This window comes from Orycteropus afer, unplaced genomic scaffold, assembly GCF_000298275.1.
Source record: "Orycteropus afer afer isolate SDZICR_OR568_19922 unplaced genomic scaffold, OryAfe1.0 scaffold00247, whole genome shotgun sequence".
NCBI lineage: Eukaryota > Metazoa > Chordata > Mammalia > Tubulidentata > Orycteropodidae > Orycteropus > Orycteropus afer.
The window spans coordinates 3,548,779-3,576,682 of NW_006921834.1; the positions used below are offsets into that span (position 1 = coordinate 3,548,779).

The 27,904-nt window shown below is 40.2% G+C and overlaps 1 protein-coding gene across 1 annotated transcript; it reads right to left on the bottom strand.

Moving 5' to 3' along the window:
• Positions 1-5,052: 5,052 nt before the first annotated feature.
• On the bottom strand, positions 5,053-27,904 carry EIF4B (eukaryotic translation initiation factor 4B). Its single transcript, XM_007949539.2, has 14 exons — positions 27,733-27,904; positions 26,044-26,252; positions 20,035-20,151; positions 18,148-18,202; positions 17,109-17,243; positions 13,639-13,776; positions 13,360-13,533; positions 10,619-10,847; positions 8,661-8,758; positions 7,201-7,414; positions 6,571-6,626; positions 5,900-6,005; positions 5,586-5,658; positions 5,053-5,133 (listed from the first exon to the last, which is right to left on the bottom strand). Exons 1-14 carry the CDS (start codon positions 27,902-27,904, stop codon positions 5,053-5,055), a joined length of 1,857 nt encoding a protein of 618 aa, XP_007947730.2.

The window sequence follows — 27,904 nt, forward strand, 5'->3', positions numbered from 1 at the left end:
AAGGTTGTGAATCACAGAGCTTGGTGACAATGCGGGTCCCTCAGAGACAGGCCTTTGGCAGGGGCTGATGTGGCTGAGATTGGGAAGCCTTATCTTGCTGCGCCTGACTAAGCTGGTGTCCAATAAGCAATTTCAGCAGGATCACTGGGGCCTGGAGGAAGGGCTAGGGGCTGGGGGTGGGAGGGGCCATGGTGTGATGGGGGCTTGGAGGGAAAGGTTAGAGAGACACTAGGATAGATGAGTGGCAGAGTTAAGACAGATGAGTGGCAGAGATTGGAGGCTACTGGGCAGAGCTGAAGGTCATTCTGTGTATTTTGGCAAGATTTGATTACATAACCAAGGTACAGAAGATATGAAAATTCATGTCTCTGGCTCCTACAGCAGGCTGTTAACATCTCGCTCTTCCCAATGTTCATAAGGGTCTTTAGCTGGAGACTAGGATGCATGCCGAGGAGCTCTGGTAGTGTAGTGCCTAAGGCACTTGACTGCTAACCAGAAAGCTGGAGGTTCCAACCCACCAGCCACTCCTTAGAAGGAAGGGTTGGGCAATCTAGTTCCATAGTAATACTGCCTTGGAAACCCAAGGGGAGGGGTCGCTATGAGTCGGGTCCGACTTGAGGGCACATAACAACAACAACAGGATGCATGCCATGGGGGTACTGAGGCAGACACTGGAACTCAGAGAATAGGACTGGCTCCCAGAGTTGTGTAGAGCTAGGACCTCACATACGCTATTACTGCTGCCCCGCCTGGTGGGCCTATAAGAGGAACTTTTGAGGCCCCAAGACGTTAGGAGAGGGTCACAAGACAGTAACTGAACTCCCACCTCAAACTTGATTCTTGCTGTCAACATGGAGACTAAGGGGTTGGGAGAAGGAAGCTGCAGGAAAGAAGCTGACGAGAAAGGTTGGGAGTGCACATTTTTACAGGAGGTGGCTTGGTGGGAGTGAAATAAAAATGGGTGGAGGATGGGCCAGCCAGGCCTTTTAATTATCGGCTCAAACCAGTGGGAACTGCAGAAGGGCGGGGAGAGGGAGAAAGACAAGACGATGTTACTAAGGGTAAGATCATTTTAGGGATACCCTCTGACCCTCCCTCCATGGTTTTCTTACCTTAACTATGCAGAAGGCAGTCCATCGTGGCACCAAAGGCTGAACCTTTTCCACAGTCTGGGGCGATCCCATGCCTGTGCCTGGGTGTGCTCAGATCCTTGCAGGGGTAAGGGGGCTGCAGAATAGGGGGCATTGGGTGTGGGGCTGTCCTGGCTAGAAGCAGAGCACTGGGTCTGGGGAACTTCAGTGAAGGGTTTGGGCGCTGGGAACCAGGAAGAGCGGGGGAAGGGGCTGCGCTGACTCTAGAGGCGGATCTCCTGGCCCCGAGGACAGAGAGTGTATTGTCCAACTGGGAGGCTGCTGCAGCTGGGCGGGGAGCAGCACAGCTCGACCCTTCCAAACGCCTTTTTGAGGAATGGGGAGGGTGTGGGAAGGCGAGTCCCCCCCTTCACTTGGGATGCCAGAGGCTATGATGGTTGGTGACAAGGAAGGACATTTGACAGATACTGCTTCCCAAGAGCAGATGTACAGCTCTTCCATTTCCCTAGAAACCAGATGCTGTGAGCTTGAGTAGCACTGGAGGCAATGGCCCATAGTGCTTGATTCTGTTTAGAAGAAACTAGGCTACATGGGCTGAAATATACATGGGGCCCACACAGCCTCAAGTTGGGATGATGCACCTGCACCCTTCCCCCACCTTTCTGGTGGCTCAAAATGTACAGAAATTGGCAGTGAAAGCTGGCCAGTCTAGGGTCCATTTCTGCAGCTGGACTTCTAGGAGGATCCGCACATCTTTATACAACTGGGGTTGTGGGGCATAGCAGAGCCTAGCTTTCCCTGGAATCTAGAAGTCCCTGGGCAGCACACATAGTTAAGTGAAAGGCTGGTGGTTTGAACCCAGCCAGAGGCACCTCGGAAGAAGGAGCACAGCCATCAATACCTGAGGGAACACAGTTCTACTCTCAAATATATGGGTTCCCATGAGTTGGAACTGACTCAACAGTAACTGGTGGGACTGGTCTTCGGACAGCAGAGGGAGTGCTTTCTCTTTCTGTGAACCACCAACTTGAAATTCTTTCAAATTAGCCTTTTCCACTTTTGTGGGTCTTTCTGTTGTTATTTACCAGACCTCAGTATTACACAGGCAGGGGAAGGACTGAAAATGGAGGCTTGGAGAATGGATGTGACTGAGACCACTTCCTGTGGTAGAGCTGGGTGCTGCCTTGTAGGTTGCACAGGTAACCTGGGTAGGGGCCCCCCTTTCTTCCTATCTACAGCCACACGGAAAGGCTTCTGCATCATCATAGCACCCTGAGCCTCTCCCCTCAACTCTGCCAACTTTGGAGACCAGAGATCAACACACCAAGAGCAGCTGCTCCCTCGGCCCAGTGAAGCAGTGTTAAGTGTGCTCCTCTCCGACTCCAAGTCCCCAGAATTGTTGACTGAGGTTTCCTCCTATGCTCTACCCCTCTGTGACCTTAAGGATTCTCTGCCACTGTCCTAACCCCTTTCCTGCCTTGTAATGGCAGTCTATCCTTTCGTTAGAAAAATTCCCACTAGGTGTGAGGGATAATTTTAAGAAAAATGACTTTTGAGTTGTACTGCTGGACAGTCTGTCAACCAGAACTTCATCCCACCTGTGCAGGGTTACCTTCATAGTGTGGGGTGACACTGTGAAGTAAGGGTAGGGGTTTGCTGAAGCACTGACCTACGTATGTGATTTAGTCTCAGAACATCTCTCAACTAAAGCAGTATATGTAGGAAATGGGACTCAGGTATTATTAAACTGGAAAGGAGCTAGGATATAAATTCCCAGTTTTGGGGCTTCAGTAAGCATTAAGATGGTTTTCCTGTGTAACCCAACCATCTGGTCTCATACAAAATGGTAGCAAGTGCTGAATGAGAACTTCACAGATAGATAGTGGGATGGAATAGGCTGGGCTGTCAATTGAGTCCAGTAAAATGGAGTGGGAGTGTTATGTCAAAGAATTCCCGCATTAAAATGAACTTTAAAGATCAGATTTATTTGGAGAAAACAAAAAAACCCACAACCCAAAGGATGGGGATTTTACATCTCAAGATATCTCCAGGTATTAAGTCTACAGATTACAAATCATTTTCATAGAAGATATTTTTGTACAAATTTTACATGTATTCAGGAGCTGGACATAAATCAATCCCTGCTGCTGCTTTCACAGGAAGGCAGAGTAGGGGGATGGGAAAGAACAGCTCTTTTGGGTACAACTATTTGGAAGGAGAGTAGACACGAAGAGGGAAAACCCTATCGTCTCATTATCTACAGCAAATGGTTCAAAAAAAAAAAAAAAAAAAAGACAAAACTTTCAACCTTGGGTATCTCTCTCTAAAAGCCCACTTCCTAGTCACTAGCCAGTCCATGCCAATTACTTAAAATTAATTCACTCGGTAGAGCTTTCATGTCCACTGGGTAAATGATTCATCACGCTTGCTGCTGCAGCAAACAAAGCAACACCCCTGCATGGCCAGACAGGGCCTAACCAAGGGACTGATGGGAAAAGGGCTTGCAAAGAGAGACCAAGGTGTCACTTCTCTGCAGGTACAGAGGAAGGATGGCATCTACCAATCGACCAGTACCAAGGTGCACATAGGGGTAAGTAAGCTATTGTGCTGCAAGAGAAACTAGAACCTTGTTAAACAGTTCTCTCTGTCATAATTTATTCTCTCAAGGGAAGCTTTAAAAAAAAAAAAAAAAAAATCACACACACAAGTTCTAGGCCACGTAATAAAACATTGATGTGGGCTTACTCATGGAGAGAAAGAAAGGATTTTTTTCCCAAATCAAGGTTAAGACAGATTCCCAATTTAACTGTCTCTATCTACCCTCATGCACCAGTCAAGACCATTAACTCTAGAGCTTTTTGATCTATAAAAGGAGTCAAAGAAACAGGGCCAGGGATGGCTGGTGGGTAGAAGGAAGATCAAGACATTAAGGGGCCAATTTGCTTGAGAAAAGCAGTGATTCCTCTTCTGACATCTCTCAATGGCTGAGATTAAAATGCCTAAAATCAGGTCTGTGACTTAAATAGAAGCTTTTTTTGGGGGGGGGTGGCGGTGGCGGCAGGGGTTAACAAGAACAGTGTGAAGAACACCAAGACAATGACAAGTCTAAATTTCTAAAGCTTCAAGGCTTCGACAGAACGTGGATATATCTGAACTTTCAGGAAGGATAGTGTTTAGAAAGGGCAAAATCAGTATACATAAAAGACTTGGGAATTCCCACAAACCCTAAGTGCTTCCTGCTCCAGGATAAAACTATTCATGTAGTTTACTGGTGGTCATATCATTTCCCTATTACCTGGTACAAAAGAAACACCTCCCAAAGCTTCTTGATTTTCCCATTTATTTTGGTCACCAACCAGTCCTATTTCCCATAGGCCTGTAGACTCAATCCCTACTACCCCCCTGGGGGGTAAAAATGAAGGAATTCCCTCTAGGCTGGCCCCAGGGACTAGCAGCCTCTTGGAGACTAAAACAACCTCAGAGACTATTTAACCTACCTTTCCAAGGATGGAAAATTTATTCAGATGTTGTTTTAGAATTCATATATGCCACAACAGGATGGTAAGCATTAAAAGGTAGAACTCTCACACTCTTCTTATACCTGCCCAACCAGATTCCAGACATTGACTCACTGTCATTACCATTTCTGCTAAACGGAGGGCCCTAGAAACTAATCACAGAGTCAACTGCATGGTGTCATAAAACACACAACTTTTCCTTTAAAAGCTCTGTCTCTTTCTCTCTGGATGCACTGGTGATTCTCCAGTTAGTTCAATACTTTAAAGGCTGCAGCAGCATGCAAAAGGATTTCATTTCATTTCATTAAAAAAAAAAAAAAGAAAAATTAAGAACTGTCTCCCGGAGGTGGTGAGTTTTATTTTGCTGTGTCTGGATAGAGGTTTGATTTGCTCTTGAATGTTCCAGGGCAGAGAGACTAGGAGAAAGCACGGGATGTAGAGGTCTATTCGGTGTACTCTTCCCCCTCGTTTTCATCTTCCCCGTCAACTGAGAGAGCAGCGTACTTGCTTGCAGAACTGAACTTCTGTAATAGATTAGTGACAAAATAACAAAGGCCTTGAATTCTCCTACTGAAAACCAGAAACAGGTTGATACTTGGGCAAATGAATGACAGTCCAGATTATACCCACTTGCTCACTCATTAGCACTTTCCACTGGAGAGTGGCTAAGGAAAGAGGTTACAGGTACATTCTTACCATAGTCACATACCACCTTTTACTACCTTCATTCCTTCAGAGAATCAGTGGAGTCAAAGGTTACCCCCCCACACACACACACAAAAAGGGTGGGAGTGGGACCAATCTAAGATTCATTTACTATTTCAGACAGACACCAAAGTCTTCTTTCTACCCAATCTATCTGTAGTCCCAATGGGAAGGAGTTCCAATGGCAAAAAGTAAAAATATCAAGATTCTTTCACAGTGGCATTGCTGAGTTACTGTGAGATGAGAGAAACTGAAGCCTGTTAACACTTACAGAGGCTGGATTTTCTTCAGGTTTCTTTGGCTCAGGTGCAGATCTGGAGTCTTGATCCTTTTTGCCATCTTTCCTGCAGAGAATAAGCATAAAACCACACCTGGAGGAGAGGATTCCCCAACACACACACTGCTCTGAGGCAGTGAATAAACATTTCCCCAGTCAACAAAACATTCTGTCTCTATTGGTTGACATTATTTGTTCATAAGGAGAGATCTACCTGGTGGTACTCAGAACCAAGGACTCATTAATTACAAAGACACTTCATCTAGCATAGGATCAAAGATTTACACATGACAAGAAAGAGAGCATACCTATCAGACTCCTTCCAGTGGTCTTTGTTCCCTCCATCTCCTGGACCACGGCTGGAGTTCCCACTTTGGCTTTTTGGGATACTCACCCCATCTACTTTATTTTCATCTGTTTGAGAGAAAAAAAAATAAATCAAGGGCAAGTAAAAGACACACTCTCCCTTCTCCTAGGTTTCTTTAAACTGAAGAAATGTGTGTCCATATGCACTGAAGGAAATTAAACCTCACCGCAACCCAGACTTCCTTCCTAAGGTCTTCTTCCCACGTCCTTTGTGTCACACGTACAAAAAACCAAAATAGGGCCTCACTAAAAAGTTCCACTGTAGTGTTACACCATCATGAAAAACAAGCTGGAAATACGGACTATGATGTGCTTGTAGTGTGACCTTGGCCTTGCCCGATGGTGACATTTCTAATCTGAACTGAGTTTGTTAACTTCCTTCCGGTCCCCGCCTCCTTTCAAAGAAATGCTCTACCAGGAAAGGGCAGGGCTCCATGTGTTCTCCAAATAGGCCACTCCTGCCCTCTATCGGCAAGGAAGGGTAAATAAGCAAAGAATCTTTAAAACAGGTTCAAAACACAGTGAAATTTAAAATTTCACCACTTCTCTGTAGGCCATTTTATTTGGACCACATTCTAGGTGAAAAATCGAGTCCCCTGTGTTATTGTCTCACCTTTCCTTGCTGGTCCTTCCTCAGATGGTTGAGCTGGAGCTCCTTTCCCCCCAATACTAGAAGGAAAACATATGTAACCATATTCACTAGCTGTTTCAGGGAGCAAACAGATAAGAAACCACCGTTCTCCAAGTGCAGTAAGCTTTATGGAGACCCCAAATACGTACATTTATTTTTGAAACACTGAAATACTAGAAAGACAATAATAAAAGCAGTCATGTGAATACACACAGAGTGTCATATTCAAGGCTTATATGATGATTCTCAATTTTGTACATGAGAATCCTAACGGAAGTGAAGTGACTAAAGGCCACACTGCCAAGTATGAGGCAAAAGGGGAAACTGGATTTACTTTGATTTAAGCAGATTTCTGTGGTGTAAATGTTCCTGTCATGGCTGATTTCAAGCTATAAAATGATGTTACCCAGATATAAGAACTCTGAAAAGTCAAACAGTTAGCTCTCACGAGCCAGTTCCAGCACTCTGCTGACTTTGAATTAAAGGGAACAAACATAGCGTAACTCATAAAATGCAACAGAAGGTCAGCAACCCATAGTGCATCTTCTACCTCATACCATAATATGCAAGACTCTTGAGCTAACCAACTACTATGTTTCCAGGCTGACTCACCTTGAAGGGGACTGCTGCTCTGTGTCTGAGCTCTGAGATCGAGCAGGAGGATTAGAACTTCGCTTCACCCAAGCATTCTCCTTTGGTGGAGGGGCTGGCATTACCTTTAGAGGCTGATCAGGTTTGGGAGGCTTAGAAGTTGGAGAGTGACAATCTTCCTCCTTACTGAGCGATTCATTTTCCAGAGACTTTTCACTCTCTCTCCTTCGTGCATCTGTGAAGTCAGAGTGGCAAAGTCAAATTATGAAAAAACCAACAAAACCACCCAACAAAACAAACCAATTATCTTAAAAGATCTCAACAGAGAAGAAAATGGTCCACATCCAAGCTTACCTCTTTCTACCCTCATTCCTTTTTTGTTTGCTAAATGATCATCCACTGACACACCTGACTACAGAACTTTTTAAAAGAGCCCCCGTGCTTATCAAGGGAACCCCAGTCCTATGTACCAAGTGAGGCCCTGCTGACGTGGATTCTGTTGATCATTACTCTTAAACAGAGATTCTAATTTTGCTCCTACTATGACAAAATTACCCCAAAACCAGTGGTTTTCAAATGTGATTTTCGAGAAAAATTGTTTTGAGAATGGCATGTGTATGTATATATGTATGTATGTGCATGTACAAGGGGACATTATCACGAAACTTCAAAATCTAGGAACCACTGCTCAAATTCAATTCAGAGAAGCTCAAGAGACACCTGCAAGACACTGTATAATCAATCACATTTATCCTGTTACACTGTTGATAAACAAGACATACTGTATATTTATGTGCTTTTTAAAGGGGGCCAAATGCCTTCTTAAAACTAGGAGATTGCTTTGTCAGATTCTTTCTACATTTTTAGGTGCCAGCTGTACAAAAGTAGGTATACAAATCAACCAAACATCACTCTTACCTAGCTACAAAAATAGCCGTTACATCCTGTTACTAAGAGGCTATTTATTTAGACTGTTGTAACACTAGGATCAATTTTCAAATCAATTTAGAGGTGAGAGCAGATACCTTAGAAAACACCAGATCACGATAAGGAAAGGTGTTATAATTGACACACTCAGGTTTCCAAAACACTGAAAGTGCTTGTGACCAATGAGTAAATTAAACTACATGAGAAAGAAACAAGAATTGAACATTATAGGTTGAGACCAAGGGAGCACCTCACCAGGCACCAGGCCTATGCTGTTCTCTCTCTCTCTATTCTACTCCCAACAACTTAAAAGAGGTAAACTGATGTCAAGACACAAAACAACGTGTAAATCTATTACTCTAAGTAGACTATTTAGTGGCAGGTTATTTATTAAATGGATCATCCAGTCTTGGGTTCGATTCAGATTTTGGTGGGTAGGAGATATGGATATGACTGCATTTAATACCCTAGTGTCTGTGTAACTTGCTTCACGTTTCTCCTAGATATGTTATCGAAAATGTTCATAATATGATACCCACCCTGGTCTGACTTACTTCTGCCAGATGTGGCTGAGGCCCCAGTCTGCGATGATTCACTTCCTGTCCTTGACCGTTCTCGTTCCTGAGTTTCTTCACTTCGCCAACTTGGGTGTCTGTACCAAAGAGATTTAACAAAACGTAGTATAGTTGGCTCAATGAAGACCACTTAGGACCCATGCTGACCTTTTAAGAACTGTCAATGATTATTTCATCATATTTGCTTATCTATGGGTAAGTGTGTACAAAATTAAACAGGCTGACATCAGGTTGATTCTGACTCCAAATGACCCTATATGGGTCCTGTGTGTGTGTACTGGTATCTAAATGGACCCAATCAAATTTTAAGTGTTGAATTTACTTCTAGTTTCCCTTTATAAACTGTATTTTAAGTACTATGAACTTTCCAAATCTGGGAAAAACTATAAATTCTGATTATATCCCTTGGTCAAGTACTAGTTCAACACTGTTCTCCCTTATTGGTAACACCGTTCTCAAAGTCACTCTAAATTAGGCCTGCTTTTTCAGGTATCAATTTATTATAGGTGATTTCTATCCTGTTAGATATACTGTTATAATAAAGACCTGTAATGCCTTCTCTATCATCATGATATAATACTTATACAATATATCAAACACACACAATTAAAACAAACAAAAAACCCAGTTACTATCACATTGATTCTGACTCCTGGGGATATCATGTGTATCACAGTGGAACTTATTCCATAGGGTTTTCAATGCCTTAGTTTTTTTGAAGTCTTCAGGAGGACTTGAACCATCAACCTTCTGGATAGCAGCCAAGTATGTCAATTGTTCATACTACCCAGGGAGACTCCAACTTAATACAAGTGAAAATACTTCCTTTCTATTTTATTTCCAACAACTTGAAAGAAGTAAATACAGTTTTTATTAACCTCATAACAAAGACCATTTCGTTTATGCAAAGTCCCTGGATAGTGCAAAGTCTGTGATTGGTGGCTCACCCAGTGTCGGTACTTCAAAGCTACCCAGTGGCACTAGAGAAAAAAAGGCCTGGTGTTCTGGTTCCATAAAAATTCCAGCCAATTCCAGCCAAACAGAAGACAGGCATATGAGCTGAACATGTACCTGAAGTAGATATGCTCCTTGGAGAGAACAATCATGGGAGAAAGAAGGACTGTGTGCGCACAGGGAGACAGCTCAGGGGACAGGAGTGCATGGGGGGATGGACACAGGGAAGAGGTAACTATCGGGAGGAAGTGGGAGGGGAGCTGTTGCCTTGGGGTAAACTGTAGTCAATGTCATGAGACAGACAAAGTGTATGTGAGCTGCTGTAGGGAAAGTGAATTTGCTCTGTAAACTTTCACCCAAATCACAATTAAAAAAAAAAAAAAAAACATAGCCAAGAAAACCCTATGAAGCAGTTCTACTACATCAGTACATGGGATTTCCATGAATTGCAGTGTTTGCTTGTGGTTTTTATAGTCAATGCAACTGAGATTTCCACTCACATCACCATGGAGGAGTTTTACTCTATACTGAAGCAGGGGTTGGCAGACTTCTTAAAAAGCCAGACAGTAAGTACTTCAGGCTTGTAAGCCACACTGTCTCTGTCACAACTACTCTGCTGTAAGGTGAAAGTAGCCATATATGATACACACGTGAACGGGTGAGGCTGTGATCCAGTTTAAAAACCCATTATTTATAAAAACAGGCAACAGGCCAGCCATATTTGCCAGCTCCTGTATTAAAGGACCACCAATTTAAATCTGCAGCAGGCGTAGTCCCATAGGCTATTTAAAAATCCTAACTCTTCATTATGTGACACCATCCCACACACTGCAAATGGCCTACCATCCCCAGCCCACTAAAAGCTAGTCTTTGGTGCCCAATAGTACCCACAACACAAATTTCCCAAATGCTCAGGATATACTGCCTCCATTAAGACTCCCTGAATTCACAGGTGGGAAATCCGTAACTAGAAATAACCTCACCTCTCGCGAGGCCGTCGCTCTAGCTTTGGCTCATCCAGCTGACGCTGTAATTTCTCCTGCTCCTTCTGTAGCCGCTCTTCTACTTCTCGTTCTCTAGCAGCGGTGTCAACAGGCTTTGCCCCTCCAAAGATAGAAGCCGCTCGACTGGACTGGGAGGTGCTAGCAGAGGAATCATCTTCCTTAGGAGTACTCCGAGGCTTTAGATTCAGTTTGGGTCTTTGGGGGGGACCTAAGTTAAACGAAACTCTAAGTAATAGTTTTTCAAATTATCAGAAGCTAATGGCTGAAAGCCAAATTCCCAGATATAGCTCTCATTAAATGCTATATGGGATTCAGGTTAGTGGCCTAATCAACCCAGCACAGAAGGCAAGATGGGAGATTAGAAAATGGGTAGCTTAAATAATCAAACCTAATGGAATCTTTAGAGTTGTGACCAGAATAGTGCTCCTTACAAGGAAAGATGGTGAGACTATGTACTTTGGACATGTTATCAAGAGGGAATAGTCTCTGGATAAGGACATTATGGCTGGTGAAGCAGACCCTTAACTGGGTGGACTGACACACTGGCTGCAACAGCGGGCTCCAACACACAACTACTGTGAAGATGGTGCAGGACTGGGCAGTGCTCTGTCGTGTTCTACAGGGTCAGTATGAGCTGGAGCTTACTCGATGGCACTCTACACCACCACCACAATGGTATCTTTCCTCTACCATATCTATAACGAAAATATCCACCCATGGCAAAGACTAACATATGATAAAAACTGGGATGGTAAATAACATTTATCATGACTGAAGAAATTTTCTACCATAATTGAACTATCAGGCAGAAGCATCTTTTTCAAAAATCTGATCTAGAAGATAGGTACCTTCAGCAGTTCAAGATGGGTTAGTAATATTATAAGGATATTCTTATACTTGTCTCTAACAGAAATGTGGTAAGTGATTCACAGGGCAAAACATGCAATGCTGTTTAAACATATAAATTCTAAGGGAGGAGTCTGATTTCTTCCTTAGTCCAAGTTGTTAGAATACTTCAGGATAAGTATTTCAAGAAAATTTTATTTCTTAAAGTCATTGTTTATCCTGATTATCTCAGACATGCAGAAGTAGCTGAAGCCTCCAGAGTACTCCTCCCCATTCACACCTGCCTCGCTGAACTGTTCTCTCATAACCACAACACTGACTGTTGTGTTATCATTCCCATGCATGTCTTTTATACTTTCAATACAGAATTAGTATTTGCAAGCAAATGTTGTCTAGCAAGTTTTAAATTTTGTATAGGGGTTTTAAGGAGCTCTGGTGGTATAGTGGTTAAGGTAATTTGGCTGCTAACCTAGAAATTGGTGGTTTGAACCTACCAGCTGCTTGGCAGAAGAAAGATGAGGCAGTTTGCTTCTCTAAAGATTTACAGCCTTGGAAACCCTATGGGGGTCACTGAGTTGGAATCGACTCAATGGCAATGAGTTTGGCACAAAGGTTTTTAAGTATGCAGTTTATACAGCTTTTGATATATTTAAAAAATCTGTCTAGCTTTGGGTAGTGGCCAACTTTTCTCCTTTTACAGGGCAACTCACTTAAGGTCATGCAGCTAATACTTCATGGACCTAAGAATGAAATCCTTATTACCAAAGCAACTCAACTAGTCCTTCCACTATGGTACACAATGTCACTTTCTTTTCCCATGAGAATGTTCTTTTACTTACCCACTTAATAAACAATTTATCTAATACCTATATAGTTAGAGCCTATTTCAGGAGTTAATGGTTAACACAGTTTAATTCCTGCCTAAAAAGGAGCCCAATTTAGTGGCAAGTCAGAGTAAAAAAGAACACAATATGATAAGCTCTACAAAACAGATTTATCCATTTAGAAGATACATGAAAGGGACTATGTTCTGGGGAAGCCTTTGAAGGTTTCAAAATGGCGATACCCGAGCATAGTCTTAAACGACTAGAATGTACCTAATAGAAGGAGGGAACAGAGACAACGGTGAAGCAGTAAACTGTAAGCAAAACAGTGAAGGCCCTTGAATGTCAGAGATAGAGACAAAGGGGTACCTTTCAGGCCATGGGGCATTTTTAAAAGGAGGAGAATAACTTAATGAGATCTTATTCCAGAAAGATAAATGGGCCCAATCTGAAGAATACAGTAAGGCAGGGAAATACGTTTGCGAGCTACTGCCAGTAATGTGGATGAGCAAGGAAGTCTGAACAAAAGTAGTGGTGGCTACTCTGGAGAAGAGGCGGCAGATTTTACAGGGAGTGGGAAGTTAAGATTAATAGGAAAAAAAAAAAAAAGTGTGCAGGTAATGACGGAGGAAAGGAACAGTAAGAGAAGAAAAGGTCAAGAGTCAAGGAAGCCCACATCTGAGTGCCTACTTTTTCCATTTGTGAAATGGAAATAATTATTGTTATTCCCATTACATCATCCTTATCCAGTGCTCTTTTTTACTACACTCTGCTGCCTCCTTTATAATGGGTGAAATAGATTTCAGTAGCGTAGTGCCTGAAGCACTTGACTGCTGACCAGAAGGCTGGCGGTTCAAACCCACCAGCCACTCCTAGGAAGGAAGATGGGGCAATCTACTTCCATAGTGATACTGCCTCGGAAACCCAAGGAGGGGTCGCTATGAGTTGGGGCCAACTCAACAGCATGTAACAACATGGGCTCTGAAATATAATGAGCTTTCTGACATGCCTCCTCAGTGGTCTGCTCCCTAAGTAAGCAAAATAAATTACCTCTATCATCACGCCTATAATCATCCCGAGAATAATCATCTCTGGAGCCCCATGACCGGTCATCCCGTCTGTCATATCGATCTTCATAGCGGTCCCCACCTCCTCTGTAGTCATCATCCCTTCGGTACCCACTACCAAATGCTCTTCTGCCACTGCCTATCCTGGAGTCATAGCCTGTAAATATATCCAGAATTATGTTCATCATACTGAAGGGAAGAAAAAGCAAACAAAGGAGTTCTTGAAAGAAAGCAGTTTCACTGAATTGTGTTTTATAATGACCTCTATCATAATCTCTGCTGCCTCGGTCATCATATCGATCCCGGCCCCCATATCGATCCATATCCCGGCGTGGGCCATCACGATACCCGTCCCGATACCCATCACGATACCGGTCTGAATCATAACGATCACGATACTCTAGAGAGAAAAAAATGACAGGCAGTGAATGAGTGATATCCCCTTTGATTCCCTGGTACTGCTATCAAAGATAAGTGTGACAGCCCATTAGGTCAAGCTGATTTTATAAATTTGCATTCATTGCTTTGCTCCAGTTTTTATTAACATCACATTATATCCAAAGAAAGCAATGTATATCAAATAAAGCTTTTCTTGCATTTATTTGATTTCTTCAAAAAGTTTCCCCAGTAATTCAATAAATATTGCTGGAAGCAAAATCTTTATATAATCTCATAATCAGTTTGCAGAAGGTTTAAAGGTTTAAATATAAAAAATGAGAGCATAGAATAATAAAGAGAAAACATAACTGGAATCCTCTATGCTTGCTAACAGAACCAATCTAGACCACTCTAAAAAAGCCAGCAAAGGAAAATAATAAACATACCACAAATCTGAAACAAAATGGAAAAATATAACCAACAATCTATTACTTAAGTAATAGGAACTAAAATAGGACACCTGTTTTTCTATTCCTAAAAGGTCAAAAATTTTAATGTAAATCTTCGTACCTAATGCTGGTGAAGTTTAGAATGGTTAAGTCAACTATCACACTAATGATGAGGTTAAAATAGTACAATCACTTACAGCAGTGTTTAACTGAGCCACCAAGGCTCCTTAGAAAAATGCACTGAAAGTTTTTTTTTAAAAAAACAAAACAAAATAACAACAAACTTAAATCATACACACCCTCTGGACTAATAATTCAATTTCTAAGAATTTATCCTGAGGAAATAAACCAAATGCAGGACAAAGAATACATAAACTTTGGGGAAGCCATACACAATAGCCATTAAAAAGTAGAAGCTATCTACTGTGTGTTTATGACACATTTGAAACATTATGTACCATATTTTACGTCAGATACATAATCGTACCAGAGACCCCTAAATACCAGAAATTTGTTTAAGAGTGTAGCAGCTCAGTTGGTAAACTGGGCAGTATTTATTAAAAACATCATTATTTATTAAAAACATTTTGAGGGCTAATAATTTGTGTGTGTAGGGCAAACATGGATTTCATCTTTGTGACTACTTCCTTTTAAACACTGATTTAGGACCTCGCAAGTCTCCCCACCCCCAACACCTGGGATAAGAGTCTTTGACAGCAGGTCAATATAATCCTTCTGATAAAAATGACCTCTTGGGATACAACAAAATCTGACAAAGCTGGAACTTGTGTAAGGTAGAAACCTGTCAGAGAAGGAAAACAAGTATTTCCCAGTAAATACAGAGTGATAAAGTGATGACTGTACCCTGTCAAAGGTGGAAAATCTGCAAGACCCGAATAAACAAGTGTCTCAGTGAGTTCCGGCTCTCACAGTTTTCACTGTAGTCTAAGATTTCCAACTCATGTTGGGCTAAGACAAAGTTGACTTTGGGGTCATAAGCTAAGGCCTTATAAACCTGGCAGCTTTGGATAGTGACAGCACATTCACTTTCCTGTTATTCATCCTGCAAGACTCTACTCCTGGTTGCTCTAAACTCAAGATTTCAGCTCTTGACTCATAAAAGGATCCCTGGTCTGACTGACTGCCTCTTTCAAGAATTATTTCACCAGTTAACAGTAAGACACCTCTTGCACAAGTGCTAAAGCGACATCCCCTAGGTAGCTCTTCCCAAAGCTTTGCTGGGTCACAAAGACTCAATAGCAGTCAGACACAAACTTACAGAGATTTAGCTTTCCTTTTGATTGATCTCTGCCTCTTTCTTCCACCCTATCTTACTAGGTTAAAAAGGATTCTCTCAACACTATTCTCAAATAGGAACTGTTTCCTTTATTATCGGATATAGAACCCACCAGGTATTTTACAAAATAAAAATGTTCCTGATTTTAGGTGGTTCTTCCTATGTCTTCTTTATTTATAAAATATTTCAAACACTCAGAAAGGTACTGAAGCGATTATAATAAACTTACGAACCCAACTCTAGGTTTAGTGGATTATTAATGCCTTGCCATAGTTATCTGTTGCTATCTGAAAGCAGTATGTTACAGCGATAGCTAAAGGACTCCTCTCACCTGCAGGAGCAATCATGAAGGTGGATATACAACCAAGCATACTTCCTTTTTTCAAAACTTATTAACAACATAAGATATTGCTGACATATGCTTTCCCCTCTCAACATAATAGGATTTGAATTATATCCCAATTGTTACATGTATGTTACACCATAAAGTATATGTCTTATGGGCAAACTACTTTCCCATCTCCTTACTAAACAGATCTTTTCTTACTAATTATTACAGTGTTGAATCTTTTTTGCCTATATTTTAATAAAGTTGCTAATTTTTTTTCCATAAAGGTTTTACAAAGCTTTTCTTGGATTCAGGTGGCATTTGTAAGAGTTGGAACTCCTACTCCCACCTCAAGACTTTTGCTATCTTCCTTTTCTTTCTGTCTGAACTACCACGTTTTATTCATTGATATAATTTATTTATGTATTGTCTTTTTCTTTTCTACTACCAAGTGTGCCCAATTAAGGGAGGACTTTTCTTGTCTGTTTTACTCAATAATGTATCATGAGCCTTGAATAATGTCTGGCACATGATAGCTATGAAACATTTTTTAAGTCAAAGCATTCTGTCACTGTAATAGGTATCTTAAAAATTACATTTTAGTAACAACAAAAAGAGAGTGGGGAGTGGGTAGGAGGAGAGCCTAAAGCTGCTGATATAATCATCTCATGGTACTTCAGTTTTGGGGCTTAGGCCTGTGATTTCATGGGATAATCCAGCCAACTGCCATATCTACCTCTCAGTATCTAAGATACAACTACTAGTCTTTATTCATCTGGAACAGAAGACAAAGAAGGAAACCCAAGAATCAGAGAAGGAACTGAGCTACAGGACAAACTGTCTACATGAACTTCTGCCTCCTCCACCTCGAGACCAGAAGAGATAAATTCAAATAAAAGGGAGAAAAACGTGAAACAGAACTTCAAATTCTTAAAGAATCCAGACTTACTGGACCTACTGAGGCTGGAGAAGTCCTACGACCACAGTCCTGAGTTATTCTTTAAACCTTCATCAGACCTTTCAGGTTCAAATAGTTTACTTTATTGAATCTGTTAGACTTCTTAACAAACAACTACCTCAACCCTGCCTCCCTATCCTGTCAGACACTTACAAAAGCCTTTTTCTGCATCTGTTATCAATTATTTTGGATATTAACAAATTATTAACATATTTTCTCTATCTATTGTCTTATCTCTTCTATCTGCTTATGTGCTCTACATCAGTACATTTGTCCTACTACCAAACCCCTGAATACAGAAGAAATATAAAAATGGACTTACTGTCTCCAAAGCTATCATCACCTCTTCTAGGTGGGTAGTCATCAAAGCTGTCCGTGGCAGGACGAGCCCTCCAATCCGTATCTGTTTTGTCAGAATCCCGATTTCTATCTCGGCCAAAAGAACGATCATCTCTATCTATGTATTAAAATAACAGTAACAATCAATAAACGAAACAAACAAACAAACAAAAAACACCATAAATCAGCTCACACAAATTTCTGTCCAATACCTGTCACAGAAACAAACCCTGTTACTGTTCAGTAGATTCTGACTCAGAGCAATTCAACAGAACAGAGTAGAACTGCCTACATGGTTTCCAAGGCTGTCATCTTTACAGATGCAGACTGCCATATCTTTCTTGTGCACAGCAGGTGATGAGCTTGAACCACTGACCTCTTGGTTAGCAGTCAGGCACTTTAATCACTGCAACATCATGGCACCTTAATCTCTCCCACAGGTATAGACAAACCTCCTTATACCATGTTTTTCTTTTATTATCACTGTTTAAGCCCTCCTAAGTGTATTGTCCAAATCAACTGAGTGATTCTTTTGTTCACATTTATTTCTACTGGTTTAATTCTTATCTATCTCATGTTCTGTATAGGCCAGGAGTCCCTGAAGCATACATGAACTTCACATATCCAATGTACTGCTAGGTACCTAATACATTTATAACATATTTAACACCTGGATCAGGGTTTCTTAATCTCATCATCACTGGTATTTAGTGCTGGATAATTTTTTTTTTTAAATTTTGGTGGAGAGGTAGGCGCTATTCTGTGCACTGTAGGATGTTCAGCAGCTCCCCAAATTCTACCCATTAGATCCAGTAGCACTCTCCTCAGTTGTGACAACCAAAAACGTCTTGAAACATTGCCATGTCTCCCATACAGCAAAATTACCCCTCAATGACAACCACTACTCTAGGTTCAGGTAGGCCTACCACTGTCTACCTGTATTAAAAATTTGTGGGAAAGGACCTCTGCTTTGCCATCTTAGGTTTATGACAAAACAGGAAAATTTCTACTAGCTTTCTTACCTTTATCCTGTGCTTGATCAGCAACATCCACCCGAATTCTCCTGTTACCTAGAGACTGAGAGCATAGGACCATATTAACCAACCTTTTGCCCCATTATGCACAAATCCCATGAGTGACCTTGAACGTCTGGACATAGCAGAAGCACTGGGGGAAGGAAGATAAAGGAAAAACACTGTAATCTAGCTAACATTCCCAGCTGTTGAAGGCTTTATAAAGGCTTGAAAATGGAAAAAACCCCTTAGGAATTAATAAATTTAAGTTGGACTTAAATGAATTCAAGGTCAACCATCTTATTTTACGAAGCCAAATTTAATAGAACAGAATTAACTTTGTAACTATCCAAGACAACTTGTCAAGTGTAATAAAAATAACTTCTAGACAAACAGTGAAATATAAAAGGCTTATCTTAGTTCATAGCAATCATTATTTCAAACATTTACAGAGCCCTTACTATGCCCTTCCAAGAAGGTCAGCCAGAATGCTCTCTGGAAGTGGGGATGGTGAGATTTTGTCTCACATACTTTGGACATGTTATCAGGAGGAACCAGGCCGCAAAGGAGGGGGTCAGTGAAAAAGAGGAAGATTATCAACAAGATGGACTGACACACTGCCTGCAATAACTAGCTTAAAACATAGCAATGACTTGTAAGGATGGTGCAGGACTGGGTAGTATTTCATCTTGTTGTATACTGGGTCTCCATGAATCTGAACCGACTCAATGGCACCTAACAACTGTGTACTTGCAAAGCTGCATAAAGCATGGGGTCTGCCTATAATCTCAGGCTCTTTCCACTCACTATTAGATTTGGGCCAATCAGTTCTTCCAGGGATGCCCTCTGATTTCCCTTTCCCTTATCATTATCTTAATATTTTGAACTCTACTGCTGATTCTTCCTCATTTCATAGTAGTGTCTACAATTAAACAATGGTAACAATGAATCTTAGTTATGAACACTTGGAATTCTACTAAATACAACCATGATGACATCTCTACACCACAAAAAAATCTCCCAAATCTAGACCATGACAATATTTTAGGTAATCATCAATCCAATAAACTCCAGATAGTAACAGCTGTATGGTATTCTTTTTGTTATCCAGACTAAGAGGTAAATGATTGTGATGGTACTCAATTAGAAGACAGCAAAACATTTCTAAGAACTGTCGGGACTTCAATCTTCATGTTTAACGGTAGATTTGGACTACTGAATTTATGGCACAGGAAATTGTCTTCTCAACAACCAAGGAGAGTTTCCTGGAGTTAAAGGAGAAAAAAAGCCTTTTTCTTTCCAGACATAATTATTTTGATTTCTAAAGCGACCAGAGGTTTAAAAAAAAAAAAGCAAAAAAGAAGTTCCTGAATTACTAACAGGTAACTAAATGCTTCCACTGCTGTTTGGGCCAATCTAAGAATCATCAGTTAGTACCAATCACTCAAATAACTATCACCATTTGATTAGTCCCCATTCTTCCTTATGTATTAAGAGCTAAATTTCCTTTCACTCCTGAACTTCTCATGTTTCTGGATAGAACAGTAATTTAAGGGTAGTGTTAAAAATCAGAAAGATTGGATGCTTACACTGTCACTCTCCTGTAAATCTCTGTAAGACATTCTTAGGAGCATATATTACAAATGATACAACAGTGATAAATGTCCCCAAACCCCTGTAAATTAAAAAATTATCAAACAAAAAAAACTTTTCTGAAAATGAGACAATCCTTTTTAATACTAAACTTATCAACATACTTTTTTCACCTAAAGTACCTCCCTGCTGAAATTCTGAAGTGTGATTTGCTGCCACAGGTTGAATGGTAAATGATTACTAAAATAATCCAGGCTTTTCTGAATAGATAGCTCCCACCTTCCCTCCTCTCACTTTCTTTACCTCTTCATTAAGGCTCAGAGCACTGAGCAGGGAATCCAGATCCTCAAACTCAGCATAACCAAAACCTTTTAATCTCTCAGGATTGCTGGGCTCACGAGGTAAGCGCACTGCACTGATCTGAAAAAGTAAAGAAATAAAAATAAAAATGTTTTATTTCAATGGTCTTGTTCATTTGTATTTCTGTTTTTTAATGACCACAGAGCATCACTGTACATACAATCAATTTCTCTGAATACACAGGAACCCGGCTGTCTTCAAAAAAGTGACACAGGCAGAAAACAGACTTCAGTATATGCTGTTTTACATTTTGAATGGTGAATCATACTAACTCTTAAAAATGAATTCAGTGTATTCCTTGTATCCTCTGCCTCTAGCTTTCAGCGCCCTCTCCCTCCCAATTAAAACCAATTACTTATTGCACAGCTTTTAGTTACCATTTTATGCGTGTATATATATAACCAATTCTCATCTCTCAGAAATCAGAGCTGGGCAGTTTACTCTTCAGAGAACTTATATCCTGCCTTTATGTATTAACAGTGTTGTTTCCATTGAGTGTCTATTTTGACTCCTCGTGACTCCATGTGACACAGCAGAACCATCCCATAGATTTTCTAGGTGGACAGCGGTTTAGAACAGCTAAGGGAGATGAACCTGTCAGTTTGTTGTAGTGTGTTGGCTTGCGTGTTGCTCTGAGGCTGGAGGTTATGCCACCAGTGTTTCAAATGCCAGCAGGGTTACCCATGGTGGACAGGTTTCAGAGGAGATTCCAGAATAAGACAGACTTGGAAGAAGGAAGGGGCCATCCAGAATTGGCTAGTGACAACCTTATGAATAGCAGTGAAACACTCTGATATATTACTCGAAAACTTTATGAATAGCTCTGAAAACACTGTTCAATATAGTGCCAGAAGACGAGCCCCTGAGATCAAAGGGCACTCAAGATACAACTGGGGAAGAGCTGCCTTCTCAGAGTAGAGCCGACCTTAATGATGTGAATGGAGTAAAGCTTTTGGGACCTCCATTGGCTGATGTGGCATGATGCAAAATGAGAAGAAACAGCTGCAAACATCCATTAATAATTGGAACATGAAATGTATGAAGTATCAATCTAGGTAATTGGAAGTTGTCAAAAATGAAATGGAATGCATAAAGATCAATATCCTAGACATTAGTGAACTGAAATGAATTGTTTTTGGCCATTATGAATTAGACAACCATATGATCTACTATGCTGTTATTGTTCTTGTTATGTGGCGTCGAGTTGGACCCAACTCATAGCAACCCCTCCTTGGGTTTCTGAGGTAGTATCACTACGGAAGTAGATTGTCCAACCTTCCTTCCGAGGAGTGGCTGGTGGGTTTTAACTGCCAACCTCTGGTTAGAAGTTAAGTGCCTTATGTACTACGCTACCAGAGCTCCTGATTTACTATGCTGGCAATGATAAATTGAAGAGGAATGGCAATGGCATTCATAACCACAAAGAATGTTTCAAGATCTATTCCGAAGCACAATGCTGTCAGTGAGAGGATAATATTCACACGCCTACGAGGAAGACCAGTTAATACTACTATTATTCAAACTTATGCACCAACCACTAAAGCCAAAGACGATGAAATTGAAGATTTTTCACCAACTTTTGTAGTCTGAAATTGACCAAACACACAAATCAAGATGTGTTGATTATCACTAGTGATTGGAACGCAAAAGTTGGACACAAAGGAATCACCAGTAGTTGGAGATCAAATCACAGAATTCTGCAAGTCCAACTACTTATTCATTGCAAGTATCTTTTTTCAACAACACAAATGCGGCTATACATGTGGACTTCACCAGATGGAGTATACAGGAATCTGATTGACTATATCTGTGGCAAGAGGTGATGATGGAGAAGCTCAATATCATCTGCCAAAACAAGGCCAGAAGCTGACTGTGGAAGAGACCATCAACTGCTCCAGACCATTAACTGCTCATATGCAAGTTCAAGGTGAGGCTGAAGACAATTAAAACAAGTCCACACAAGCCAAAAAATGACCTTGATTATATCCCTCCTGAATTTAGAGACCATCTAAAAAATAGATCTGATGCACTGACCACCAGTGACTGAAAACCAGAGGAATTGTGGGATGATGACATCAAGAACACTATCCGTGAAGAAAGCAAAAGGTCATGAAAAAGACAGGAAAGGAAGAAGAGACCAAAATGAAGTCAGAAGAGACTGAAACGTGCCCTTGAATGAAGAGTAGCTAAAGAAAATGGAAGAAATGATAAGATAAAAGAACCAAACAGAAGATTTCAAAGAGCAGCTTGAGAAAACAAAGTCAATTATCACAATGAAATGCGCAAAGACCTGGAGTTAGAAAACCAAAGGGAAAGAACATGCTCTGCATTTCTCAAGCTGAAAGAACTGAAGAAAAAATTCAAGCCTTGAGTTGCAATACTGAAAGATTCCATGGGCAGTATGTTGAATGATGCAGGAAACAGCAAAAGAAGATGGAAGGAATACATAGTGTCACTACAGCAAAAAGAATTGGTCAGTGTTCATCCATTTCAGGAGGTGGCATATAATCAAGAACCGATGGTATTTAAGGAAGATGTAGAAAATGCACTGAAGGAAACTGGTGAAAAACAAGGCTGTAGAAATTGATGGAATACACAAGAAGATGTTTTAATAAACAGATAGCATGCCGGAGGCACTCATTCATCTATGCCTCTTGACATATGGAAGACGGCTACCTGGCCAACTGACTGGAAGAGATCCATATTTGTACCCATTACAAAGAAAGGTGATCCCACAGAATGTGGAAACCATTGAACAATATCATACACACAAGTAAAATCTTGCTAAAGATAATTCGAAAACACTTGTGGTACTATACTGACAGAGAACTTCCAGAAATGCAAAAGTTGGATTCAGAAGATGATGTGGAATAAAGTATTATCACTGCTGATGTCAGATGGATCTTGGCTGAAAACAAAGAAACCAGGAAGAGGTTTATTTGTGTTTTACTGACCATGCGAAGCATTCAACTGTGTGGATCATAACAAATTGGTTAACAGTGAGAAGAATGGGAATTTCAGAACACTTAACTGTGCTCATGAGGTGGCTGTACATAGATCAGGAAGCTACTGTTCTAACAGAACAAGGGGATATTGGTTTAAAATCAGGAAGAGAGTGTGTCACAGTTGTATCCTTTCACCATACTTATTCAATCTGTATGCTGAGCAAATAATCCAAGAAACTGGACTATATGAAGAAGAATGTGGCATCAGGATTGGAGGAAGGATCATTAATAACCTGCGATATGCAGAGGACACAACTCTGCTTGCTGAAAGTGAGGATGACTTGAAGCACTTACTGACAAAGACTGAAGACTACAGTCTGCAGTATGGATTATACCTCAGTATAAAGAAAACAAAAATCCTCACAACTGGACCAATAAGCAGCATTACGATAAATTGAAAAAAGACTGAAGTTATCAAAGACTTCTTATTACTTGGTTCTACAATCAACACCAATGGAAACAGGAGTCAAGACTTCAGACGACATACTTTAATGGGCAAATCTGCTGCAAAAGACCTCTTTCAGTTGCTGAAGAGCAAAGATGTCTCCTTGAAGACTAAGGTGTGCCTAACCCAAGCCACGGTTATTTTCAATTGCCTCATGTGCATGTGAGAGCTAGACAATGAATAAGGAACACCAAAGAAGAGTTGATGCTTTTGAGTTGTGGTGCTGGCAAAGAATACTGAAAGTACCATGGACTGTTGAAAGCTAACAAATCTGTCCTGGAAGACGTATAGCCAGAATGCTCCTTGGAAGCTAGAATGGCCAGACTTCATCTCACTTACTTTGGTCATGTTGTCAGAAGCAACCATTCCCTGGAGAAGGATGTCATGCTTCGTAAAGTGGTGGGTCAATGAAAAAGGGGAAAACCTTCAACAAGATGGATTGACACAGTGGCTGCAACAATGGGCCCAGGCATAGCAAGGACTATGAGGCTGGCACAGGACCAGGCAGTGTTTTGTTCTTTTGTATATAGGGCAGCTATAAGTTAGAGAAACTTGATGGCACCTAACAACAACAAATCTTTATAGGAGTCACATCACCAGGCCCTTCTTTCATGGTGCCATTGGATGGATTTGAACTACCCACCTATCATTAGCAGTCACGTGCTTAGATCTTGGGCCGCCAGGGTTCCCATATTAACAATAGCTGGGCTGAAGGAAACATTGGTTTGTAATCCCTCCCTCCACACTCTGTGGAATTCTGAGATGGCAAACCACTGAATTTGTAGTTTTCTGAAGTACAGGAAAAAATTCACACTGACCTGCTTTTAATTTCTTTGAGGTTAACTTGTGTTTTCTAATTTTAAGTTTGCCTTCAGCCTTATGTTTCAAACAATGTTCCCTTGCACTAATTTTTATTTATTAATTGTTTACAACAGGGTATGCACATTCCATTTCCAATTTCAGGTTTCTTTAAAAAGTATTTTTAACAATTTTCTTTCCATCTTTTTGACATTCTCCATGTGTTTTCTTTTCCGTTGTTTACTTCGTTTCTTCAATACTTTGCATATATTCAAGTTTGTCTTCTGCATCACTGATTTGATACTTTATCTCCTGAGATCTAGATTTTGTTAAAGTCTCTTTTAAATTCTTATTTATATCAATTCACAACTAGAGTCGGAAAAGGAGCAAAATATGAACAAGGGAGCTGGCTACAGAAACCAGTTCTACAACATATACGTGAATAACCTGAACAGGCCAGACTAGTCACCATTCTATTTAAAAAGCCCCAAGAGTGAAATAAAAAACAGGCCAGCCTTTTAGTTCCACTACATGATTATACAGAGATTTATAGGTAGCAGCCAAAAAAACCAAATCAGAAAAGTGAATTACAGAAGTTGTTGGCCCACTGCAGAAAACACGATCTGGGAAATCAAAAAGCACAGCAAGAATAAAGGATGAAGCAGATTCTTAGAGGAAAGGTGTTTCTCATTGGTAAAGACGCTGGAGAAAACCACGAGAGAGTTGGAAATAGGCGACTGTTAGTCATTCTTTCATCCTAAATACCTTTAAATGAAAGTTAGGCAAAGGAACCTCTGAGCACTTCTATACTCACTTTTCTACATCTTTCTGCAATCATTGTACATCACTGTTGCCAAATATTCTGCTTTAAGCTTTTAAAAGTAAGCCCATACTTCCAGCCAAAGGAAAGACAGAAATATGAGCTGAACATTTCCATTAGGTAGATACACTCCTTGGAGAGATCAATCATAGGAGAATACAAGGGCTGTGTATGCACAGGGAGACAGCTCAGGGGGCAGGAGAGTACGAAGGGATGGGCACAGGGAAGAGGTAACTATGGGGAGGAAGTGGGATGGGAGCTGTTGCAATGGGAAACTGCAGTCAATGTCATGGGACAAAGTGTATGTGAGCTGCTGTATGGAAAGTAAATTTGCTCTGTAAAGTTTCACCCAAGTCACAATTTAAAAAAAAAAAAGCAAGCCTATAAACACACAATACTATTATATGTGGGACTAAGCTCGGAGAACCTTTAATTATCTTAGCAAATTCTTCTGTTAATACAAACTACACATCTGCAAGCTAGAACAGATAATCAAGAAACAAGAAGTAATTTAGACATAAGCTTGAATTTAAGCAACAGAATGGCTAGTTCAGACAAATTTTCTTTCCATCTTTCAACATTTAACTGGATATCTTCACCTTTAAATATCTTAATGAGATGAGGCACATGTTTCTGAGATGTTCCCTGTGCCAACAAGGCATTATTAATTATGTTAAGACTGTCTAATTGGTATAGGATAAACACTTTCTCAGTTAAAGGTCCTACATATCACTTTATCAATTGCAACAATCTCTTAATATATTTTTTTTCAAATGTAGCTACAACCTCAGTATCTTTCTCAACATAGCAAGCAATGCAGATACAGTCATTATCAATTTGCTGCGCTCTACATCTAGTTAATTGCCTAAAACTTTTACACTTACATTTAATCCTCTAAAGAATTCCTTAATAGAGTCTTCTGTTACATCATAGGGCAGATTCCCTAGAAAAGCAGTGTAGGGTGGTGATTTGGGAAGACGGCTCCGGTCGATATTGGGTTCCCGAGCAGCCCTTGGAGCAGTGGGCAGGATAGAACGGTCAATTGGAGGTGCCCTATACACATCATCATCATTACTGTGCCAAGTAGTTGAAACTAAGGTAAAAAAGTAGATATAGGAAATTAGAAGAAATCGCCTCTATTAGCATTACAGAGTAAAAGGACTCACGTTACTGCCAAGTATTAAATAAGCTTTATCAGACAACAGATAAATAAGGTCACTTTACAATAAGAAAATGCTTTTAAAATGGTGTCAGAATCAGAATAGCAATACAAAACGAAGAAGAAAAAAGTATTCAGTATTCACTGTTTGTTTCTAAGTTTCTCAAGGTCATTAAAGGCTCAGACTTTTACTAACAGAATTATACTTCTTACTCCTTATGCAGCAAAGAAATGAGGATAACAACTACAGTTTATCCAACACTTACTATGTGCCAGGTACTCTATAATCATTCTATCTTATATTATCTTTTGAACAATCTTGTGAGGCTGTTTCCCATTCTACAATAAAGAAAACTGAGATTTCAGAAAGGTTTAATAACTAGCCTAAGATCACACAGACGATAAAGCAACAGGGCTAGGATTCAACCTAGGCTCCTCTAACTCCCAATGTATTTAACCCACTGACAACTCTCATTCCTACTTCTAGGCTGCCGAAAGTATTTTTGTCACGCTTTATCCCCTCTTCCAAAAAAATAAATCCTTTTCTATAGCCCTGCCCATCAACTTGTATTTAAAATATCAACATTTTACGTAAGGTAAGATTGACAGGAAATATTTTCATTTTCATTATGAAAATAGGTCACGAAAGAAAAAGAATGTTTTCAGTACACAATAAAAGCTTTTAGTATTAAAAAAAAAAAAAAAAAAAAGGATGGCAATCAGGTTTATGTCATATCTGATAATTATGAAGAATAGCTCCTGCCTGTTTTTCTTGCTACTCCTTGTAGGAAAAGAGCTTGTCCAGAAGACATCCCAATGACCTTTCTATATTTCCCCACCTTAATTACTATTCCCCTTAATTTTCCTCAGACCACTTTCTCATTTATTCAATGACACCTTAACTTCACATAAACAGTTCCTAGAACTAATTATTCCTTGGCTCTGCATACACACCACTTATAATTTACACTGTAACATAACTTTATATGAGGCTGTCATAGACTTTTCAACCTAGGAGGAATTTTAAAAAAATATATTTAGTCTCAGCTTTTCAAATGAAGAAAATGAGTCCTAAAAGGATAGTAACTAGAGAAGAGTCTGTTAACATAAGACTAGAATCAGCACTAAGACCAATTCTAAGGTTCTATAAAATACATGTATTTAAGGTTTCAGATTCCACAAATTTTTTTCTGTAAATTTTTATGAAAATTTCTGAATACAAATAAAACAAGTCTGGTCCACAGTCATATAGAAAATTAAAATCTTTGTTGACTGATTAACATTATAATTATCTAGTACTCAGCTTAGTAACAACAAATGTGAATCTTGCAAGACAAGAAACAACTTATGGAATATGTTCTATCTAGAAGATAATAAAAAGTCCAAGCATAATGGAAAATAAAACAAAAATTACCATCTCCTTCTAGGTCATCTGTTTCATCAGCCCAGCTGACTGGTTTGGGGACATAGGTGCTTCCTCCACCAGATCCCCCATCCTCAGCCAGGAAGTCTGTTAGGGAGATAGTCTTCCCCTTCTTATTCTTCTTTTTTGCTGTTTTAAAAAGGCAAGAGAAAAGATTATTCAT

Bases quoted from the DNA above. Each gene is read 5' to 3' on its own strand.
- EIF4B (XM_007949539.2), bottom strand. From the start codon at position 27,904: ATGAATAATCTTTTCTCTTGCCTTTTTAAAACAGCAAAAAAGAAGAAT. The intron at 17,244-18,147 runs GTAAGAAAGCTA...TTTAATACATAG, and splicing joins TGATCAAGCACAGGATAAAG to ATAGAGATGATCGTTCTTTT. The intron at 7,415-8,660 runs GTAAGTCAGACC...CTGACTTCACAG, and splicing joins CTCAGCCACATCTGGCAGAA to ATGCACGAAGGAGAGAGAGT.